Raw genomic sequence first — 8,970 nt, 5'->3', positions numbered from 1 at the left:
CATCAGCATAATAAATCAGATTTTTGGTGAGTACTCTTTTGTTCATGTGTGAGTACTCTTTTGTTCATGTGGGACTAAACTAGTCTACTGCTCTGATCGACACCAGCTGTTCATTAAGGGGCTTAAGAACACCATTGAGTAAGGTGCAAAATTGTGATGTACAAAAACCACGTTTGAAAATTGTTTCTAAAAATCGAATGTCATGTTATGGTAGAATGAAAGCTTTCATACACACAGAGAGGAAAAGAGTCTATGAAATGGGATATTAAAAGAACACAGTGGAAAAAGGAAACCAAGATAAAAAGAGTGAGAGAGGAAAATATATTTTAACAGCAGGAAATGACATGACATGACATGAAAAAAAAAAACAGAATAAAAGTGTAGAAAGACAGGTGGGAGAACTTAAAGTCAAAATTAATGACAAAAAATAAAAAGTCTGCTTAAAGAAAAATGAAAAGAAAATATAAAGGACAGCAAGAGGATCTTTCAATTATAAATTTAAGTTTCAGTGCCCAAATATTGCTTTATTTTAAGAATCAGGATAGTATTTTTTATATTGCATTATTTTTAGAATTTTCTTTAATTTAGAAGTGTAAGATTCTTCACTGTGACAATGTGAAAGCACACAGAACATCAGTGTATTATTACTGCAGTGGTCTCCAACTGGTTTGGCTTGGCACATCAGGATACCTTGTACCATTTGTATCCTTAACAGCTGGGCTATGACACTATTAGCTGAGCAGGTTTTTACTTATTTCTTTAATTTTTTTTCTTTTTAATGCATTTGCTTCCTCTTCAAATGTTATCTGGGCATTTGGAAGCCAAATAATTAAGTCTGTAACAATAAAATAAGGATGCACAGCTCTTTTTAAAGTAGAATATTATTGCTTTACTCTAATGTCCAGCTTCTCAGGAATCTAACACTCAATAGCTAATTTTTTATTTTTTAGTGCCCCCCTTTTTTGAGTCTGTTACTGATACTAAATATTATAGTTTTATGCCAAATGTCTAAAGGCAGACTATTAAAATAAAAAATATTAACCTGGAATATTAAAAAAATAAACTTCATAGAATTATCATAATGGCAGATAATAAGCTCCAGAATATAAACCAGATATTTTCTCCTCCCACGCCCAAACTAACAATGTAGTGATATAACATTCTCATTTGGCAAAGTGATTACCAAAGTTCATGCCAAAGAAACATAAACAAATACATAATTCTGGAGCTACAGCAAATGTGAAAAAATATTAATTTTCTAGGTTTAAAAGCTTTTAATGCATCTCTACATAGATTTGTTGAGATTTTGCTGTTTTGAAGGTACTGCGCTAGAAAGATAAGCCACAGGCAGGGGAGGAGACAGACTACAATAAGTACTAAAAGCAAAATACTCACAGGGGTAGGAAGTGTTCAAAGGAAGAAAGGCATCATCATTAGCTGGAAGAATCGGGAAATCTAATAAAGGATATGGCATTTGAGATGGGTGAGATTTGGAAGATAGAGACATAGGGTATGACTATTTCTATTGTGATTCTTCATGTTTAGGTACTCATCCTATTTTATCTGATATTATCTTTCTGCTGATTTCTTCTTGCATTTCCAACTTTGTGTCTAAACCCTCCACTACGTGACGTCACTGAGAATTAGCCATACCAAATTAACCCCTGTCTCCTGAATAAACCAAACTTTTTTTTTAATCACTTAGCCCCTGCTCTTACTATTGTCCCCACCCCCTTCACTGCTTTCTTCCCTTACCTTACAGAGGTTGCCAATGAATATATATTTGGTTCACTTTCAAGGTCTTCCTTGACCTCTCCATGAATTAAGTGTGTTATCTCACGGGGACTTCACATCTCTTTATCTGAGGTTTGATAACCTTGTCTCCTATTAGGTGTCACTATGTTTCTAAACTTATTCCTCCAAGCAAAGTGTGAGATTCCTGAGAGCCTGGGGGACGGGTGGTAAAGTCGCTGAGTCTTCAGGCCCACTGCCTCCCAGGTGGCTAAGTACTGAGGGACTGCGTATACCCTGATGAAATCAGTGCTTGGCAGAAGACAATCCGCGCAAACATAACTAGGGCTTGTACCCCAAGGTTCTTATAAGCAGCGGCTGATACGGAAAAACCAACTCTGGACTCTTGGATTCACTTCTTCCCCTGTCTGGGCCACTAAGGGAGGACTCCGAAGGCTAAGGCTGTGCAACCTGGAAGCCCACAGCGCTACTAGCAGCAGCAACAGTAATTTAATTGCCACTGCTAGTGTTTCGATGTGGTTTCCTAGCCCTTATCTAAATGTTTCTCTTTAACGGCCTAAAGTGGCCCCTTCATTCTTACCCAGAATCCGGGAAACACCTTCCTTTCTTTCAGACTGTGAGAAAAAAATAAAAAAAAAAGGGGGGGGGCGCTTTCCTGAGGCTGGGAGCGGGGATTCCCTCTCCACGTTGGTGCACTCTCCACCCCGCTTACCCGAGCCGAAGGCGAGCCCAGCGAAGGCGCATGGGGCACCTGGGAACACTCCCGACACCCTGCGGCCCCCGCCCCCGGGAATCCGCTAATTAGGCTCGCCCCCATTGGTTGTCCCCAAGGCACCTCCATGCCGTCATGGTGTTATGCTAATGAGGGGGAGTCTCATTGGCTCGGCCCCCGGCGGCAGTTGCGAAGGCTCTGGCGGGGAGAGCCGGGTTGGCCGCAGCTGGGACCAAACCCACGGTCCCCCTCGCGCCCGCTCGGGGCTGTGCCGCGTGCACGCCCGCGCGGGGACCCGCTGTCGGGATCGCCCTTGGAGGAGGCTCCTCGACCTGCCTTTTAGGAAAGTGCCTCCCCAGCGCGCGGCTCGCACGCCTCCTCCCCTCTTTCTAGGCACCGTGCGTGTTCGGGTTTTCTTTCTTCCTTTTTTTTTTTTTTTCCACGAAGTAACTTTTGCGTTCCCGCCTCCCCCGAGTCCTGGGGACCAGAGGCGGTGCCGAGCCTGGGGGCGGTTCCTTGGCAGCGTAGATTCTTGTCGGAGCCAGACTTTTGCTCCTGGGCTCGGTTTGCATCATCCCCATCACACCCTCTGGAGAGAGGAGCCAGCCCCCTTTCAGCCTCAGCTTCCGGCACGGAGCCGACCCCTCCCCCTCCCGAGCCCCTTCCCCTTCCCCGTCCCTCTGTGGCCCCCCACATCTTGTTAGTCCTCTCCCTCTACTCCGCAGAATTTTCTTTCTCTCTCCCTCCTCTTCTCCATTCGTCTTTTATGTTTCCCACTCTTTGAGGAAGGATGGTTGATTTGGAGAGCGAAGTGCCCCCTCTGCCTCCCAGGTACAGGTTTCGGGATTTGCTGCTAGGGGACCAGGGATGGCAAAACGACGACAGGTGAGTGGTGCGGTGCAGTCTTGCTCCGGCAGCACGGCTGAAAACGAGACAGAGATGAGGGAGGCTGAAGGGGGAACAGGGGAGAAGAAAAAGGGAGCCCGAGACTGGGGGAGGGAGTGAGAGGGACTCTTTGATACGTCTCTCCATTTTGATTGCATAGAGCAATGCCATGGACAAGGAGCTCTTCCTTTTTACTTTCTTATCCTTGCAAAGCATTTATTGCATTTATTGGGTACTTACTCTTTTGTCTATCTGCGCTCTCCTACGGTGTGTATAAGGCTGCTGCTAGAGGTACAATACATCCAAATGGCACGCAGTGTCAGTGCCATATAATTTTCATTTTTTTCCCTTTAGGTGTTCCTCAAATTTGAAAAATGTATCCAAGTTGATTGAAAAAGCACATAAGAAACTTAAAATCTCTTGCACCCGTTTGCTTACTCCTTGTCAGTGTTTTCTTGTTAAGGTGTTCACCTGCTACTGGGAATTTTATGCTCTTTAAACATGTGGAGTTACAGACAGACAGTTGGTTTAAATATGTAACAGGTAGTCAGGGAAAATGACGTCAACTGAAAATACTCAACTTTGAACAGGTAACTGTGATTGTAGTTAGTAATGGTGTTTGTAGAGCATGACCCAACCTTTTGGTAGTTGTTATATTTTTAACCTAACTAGTATATATGTCACAAGATTCAAACTAAGTTTGAGAGCGAAAATGTTTATTACTAGCAAAATATTGTTCATGTGTTTTATCCAGAGCATCACTGCTTTACCTAGTCGAACTTCTGAAATTCCTCCAGCTATCTGATTCATTGTTTAAAAGGCACATTTTATGTTTCATTGAATTTAGTATTTTCTGGAATAGTCATTTCATGTATCACATGTCATATATTTTTGTTTTTAAATGAGCTATGTATACTAACTAGGCTCTTAACTCAATTGAAATATTTCCCTGAAGTTCAGTTTGGTACTAATGTTCTATTTTAATTACAAAGTAGATCCATTATTGGTCCTATTCAAAAATCTCATCCCGATTCAGCACTGGGCAATAGTCTCCTTTTCTTCCTCACCATTTCAGCTCCCAATACCAACTCCCGTCTCTACGCACACAGGCTTTTATCTTGGGCATAAATTTTGGACTTCTTTTTTGGTTTCATAGTAATTTAAAGGGGTATGGATGTTTCTCAGAGGGTAATATTTCAACGCAACCTCTTTTTTAAAGACAAAACACATGTGTTTGTTGAGAGTTAAAAGAACAAATGCCAGTTTACCAGTATGCTTGGAAAGTAAGGTGTTCTGGATGACCGAAGAGAAGGAAATGAATATCTAAATAAATAGTAAAGCTAGTTGATGTTTAGATAAACTGTATTAGCCTGGTTAAATGACTTATCAAATGCACCATTATGATTATAGGGATGGAATCTATATTTATTACTTCAGGACCATGGGATCATTTTGTAGAATAGAAATCTTCATTCTAGAAATTGTGAGATGGACTGAATTCACAGAGGATATATTTTGGACTTGTTTGTGACAAGTGGTGACAAGATTGTTTGTTTTTTAATATTGTATCCGAGATGTTAATTGTTCATGAGTTTCCCTTCATTTTTCCAAGGATGCTGCAGCTATATTTCAGTAACTAGGAATTTTGGTTAGTTGAATACTACCCAAGTAAGTCACTGCTATTAAAAAAAAGTTTTACATAGTTAGTTAAAATATCCATTATAATAAAAGTTTATGCTAGCGCAAGTTTAACTTAAAATCTAGGCCATATTTACTATTAAAATAAGGCATTAAATATTAAAAAATTGTTCATCCATTTGACTGATTTTGTGGCTTCATGAAAACTTAATATCGAGTTTTGTTTCCATTTGTTGTCCTTCTTTGAAGACAAGATCCTTGGGTTAATAGTGACTCAGACTTCAATCCTTTGCTTATTTTCCCACTAGCTGAGTCTCCTTGGGCAAGTCATTTGACCATTACGAAATTCAATAATCTTATTTCTGTAAGGTACAAAACTAACACTTAGTTGGCACTAAGCACTGGCTAATCTAATATGTTAATTATGCTAATGGTGTGTGTGTGTGTGTGTGTGTGTCTGTCTGTCTGTCTGTCTGTAGGGGTCTATGTGTGTATGTGTATTTTAGGAACTAGAAAACTAAGTTTCTGGGAAATTGAATGCTTCTTTGGTAATATATCTTATAAGTGTAAGGATGACACTTGAATTTGGTTCTTTGTGTCTCAGATTCTTTAAGAAACTCCTAAGTTCTTTCCATTAAGTTTGTTTGAATTTGTAGGAATAATTAAGCAGCATCTAGCACCGTTTACGTGCTCATTAAATGTTAGTTCCCTTCTTCACTTCTGATTAGCAATTTTCAGTTCTTTTGTTATATTTCTTCAGAATTCTAAATTACAATGCAGTAAGTAAAGTCATCTCTTTTGTCTTTGTAGTGCTCACAACTTCCTCTTTGCAACTGAGTCTAAGGAGCTTTCTTATTCGACTCAGTTATCATGGACTAAATTCCTATGGAGCTGAAGAGAAAGCATTCTTTCATAGAAGAGTGGGTAGATGGTTTACACCAACAGATACATTTAGTAATTTGTTCATATTCTTCAGGCTATTTTCTATGAATATTCTTTGCCTGAAATTTTTGTTTTTTTGTTTTGTCATACTCCCCCAACCCCATCACCTCCCCATTCTCAGGGGCTCCCCAAGTCAAAAGTGCCTCTGAGTAAATGAATAAATAAGGAATTGTTAGATAAATACCTTAGCTTTCTAGCTCCTTGGTTGTGATAATTCTGAAACATGTTCTACACTGTGTCCAATGGGACAAGCTCCAGTTGCCCATAGTTATAATTGGTTTAATATCACAAGTTTAATTGGATTTCTTCCCCTCTTGCCCTACTAGTATTTTCTGGGTTCAGTTCCCAAATAAACTACTTATGCTCCAATCCTTATCTCAAGGTACGCTCCTGGGGGACTCTGAACCAAGATTGGGTATCTTCTTCTTCTAGAGTCATAGCCTAGAAATGATGGAGAAATCAGCTGATGGGAAAGTAGGCACATTCTACTTTGTTCTTCATGTTAAGAATTTTAAATTAAAGGATGCTGTGGTAGCTCAGTCGGTTAAGCATCTGCCTTTGGCTCAGGTCATGATCCCAAGGTCCTGGGATTGAGTCCCACATCAGGCTTTTTGCTTAGTGGAGAGCCTGGTTCTCCCTCTGCCCCTCCCCCTGCTCGTGCTCTCTCTCTCTTTCTCTCTGTCACATAAATAAAATCTTTAAAAAAATTTTTTAAATTAAATCTTAATAAGGCATGATTGACTGTCTTGTGAAAATGAGTAAGCCATATGATAGATGTGTGGAGTGTGGCGAAAGGGGAATTTTGGTGGTCTCTACACCATAGATTTTCTGCGAACTAACTTTGGATAGTGCAGTTTATACAGTATCACATGTATGGAAATACACGTGTTTAAGTGTATACGTAACGTAATATGTATGTACATGTGACACACATATGTATAGAATTTGTGTGTGTGTGTATGAATCAGTGTCATCTTTACATAATTCCCTCTCCCCGATTTGCATTCTGATGACCTTTTCTGAGTAGGACATAAAGGAGCAGAGTTAGACATAGCATTGCAGAGAACTGCACATTTAGCACATTAATAACATTAGTTCTCTGAGGCCATGAAATAACTTTGAGAGTTGCTAAATGAGAACACTGCTAATGCCTAGAGATGTCTGTTGCACATATGACTCACATTTATTTCTTTGGCATCCTGAGTAAAACACAAAAATCTAATTCAAGTGGCTCATGAAATATTTCTTAATGGTCATTTATCCATTCAGCTAGTATTTGACTACATGCTGCATCTCAGGGCCTTATTAAGTTAGGTTTTAAGAACAATATAAGGAGGAATGTGAAGCAGTGCTTTGTCAGGAGGTGTTCACAGATATATTTAGAGATAAGCTCCCCTCCTGAATATTGACAGTATTGTTTATGCTATGATGATGTTTTTGCAGAATTTCAATTTTAAGACTCTCAAGAAGATCATACACCCTTTTTCGTAGGCTAGTCAGTGCTGTTTGAAAATAAAGTAGCTGAAGTCACTGTATTAGGGATGACTCAAGGTATTCTATATATTTTGAATCTAATATTTAGGATACTTAGTATCCTCAAAGTTACTCTATGATTAAAACTAATATGATTAGAAACTGATTTTAACTGGTTTATATGGAAGCCATTCTGTAATATGTAGAACTGTTGCAGCCTTCACGTCTACTGTTTTCTGTTTTAATATTTCTACGATTCATAAGACAATAAAGATTTAGAATGTTCTCTTGCAGTTTAGTGTTGGTAAATTTCAAGTTTTAAATGTCTTAAGACAGAACAAGCCCTTCTCATCCTCTCATGACTTAGTAATTTTAAAGTTTGGAACACAATGCACTTGATGTGGATGAATTGTCATGACTGTTGATAATTCAGTAATTGTCATTACTGTTAGTGGACAATTCTCAGTTGCAGTCACAGAGGAGTAGGCCTTTTATTTAATTAACACCATTCAGTTTTCAAATTTCTGGTCCGTTTTTTCAACTCTAGTAATTTTAAGTGTTATCTTTCATATTTTATAGGTGGCATTTAAAAGTAATGTAAGCAAGTCACCTAATGCACTGTAGTAATTGAAATCATAGAAAGATTTGAACAAAGAGTGCAATTCAATGAATTAGTAGTTTAAGAGGTATTTATAAAATGGCAAAAAAATGTTTGGAAAGCTTTTGGAGTATGTGTAATTTTAGATATCATACAATGCAAATATATTAATTTATTTTATAAAGTTAAATTGGAAGAATGGGTGTGGAGAGGCACATTTATGTAACCTACTGATTTTATCTCCCTTAATAAAATTATATATTATTTTGAAAAGTAGCCATTTGATATAAACTACTTATTATAAACTAGTAAGTTCAGGTCATTAAATACACTTTTAAAATATTTTGTGTTAGTAAAAAGAATCTAGTATTATTTTTACTGTTTAATTATACAGTTGAATCAACTTTGCATATGTAATATCTATAAAAATGATTTAAGCATTTATTGTTAAGAGAATATAGATAATGCTATATTTCTTAGCACTGTCTATTACATTAAGGGAAAGCTCCACGAATAAGGAAAGAAAAAAAATTGCCTACTACTGAAGTAGGTAATGGTGCATAAAATGACTTTAGATACATATAGTGTAAATCATACAATGCGGAGAAATATGCATTTTTAATAATTTTTATCTGTAGCTATAAGAATTCAGACATTAATATTTTATATAAAAATGTACTTAATTTCTTCCTTTTGACCTGATCTTATAATTGAAATGTGGCTTTTCGGGGCACCTGGGTGGCTCAGTTGGTTAAAGCCTCTGCCTTCTGCTCAGGTCATGATCCCAGGGTCCTGGGATAGAGCCCCTCTTTGGGCTCTCTGCTCAGCAGGGAGCATGCTTTCTCCTCTCTCTTTGCTTGCCTCTCTGCCTACTTGTGATCTCTACCTGTCAAATAAATAAATAAAATCTTAAAAAAAAAGAAAATATATTTAAAAATGTGGCTTTTCAGATTACATTGAATTTATTTAT

The 8,970-nt window shown here is 38.3% G+C and overlaps 1 protein-coding gene across 3 annotated transcripts in view; it reads left to right on the top strand.

Annotated features, from left to right (window-relative positions):
- Positions 1-3,254: 3,254 nt before the first annotated feature.
- Positions 3,255-8,970, top strand: part of KCNT2 (potassium sodium-activated channel subfamily T member 2) — a gene marked incomplete at both ends in the record, with an annotated part of 342,191 nt that continues 336,475 nt past the window's right edge. For all 3 annotated transcript variants that reach the window (XM_080825071.1, XM_080825070.1, XM_080825069.1), the window contains one exon: positions 3,255-3,349. In XM_080825071.1, coding sequence (XP_080681197.1) covers positions 3,255-3,349 — 95 coding nt within the window. The remainder of the gene's footprint in view (positions 3,350-8,970) is intronic.

The sequence above is a fragment of the Martes martes genome (genome assembly GCF_963455335.1).
Source record: "Martes martes genome assembly, chromosome: 15".
In the NCBI taxonomy this organism is placed as follows: domain Eukaryota; kingdom Metazoa; phylum Chordata; class Mammalia; order Carnivora; family Mustelidae; genus Martes; species Martes martes.
This window is presented reverse-complemented; position numbering and strand designations above follow the sequence as displayed.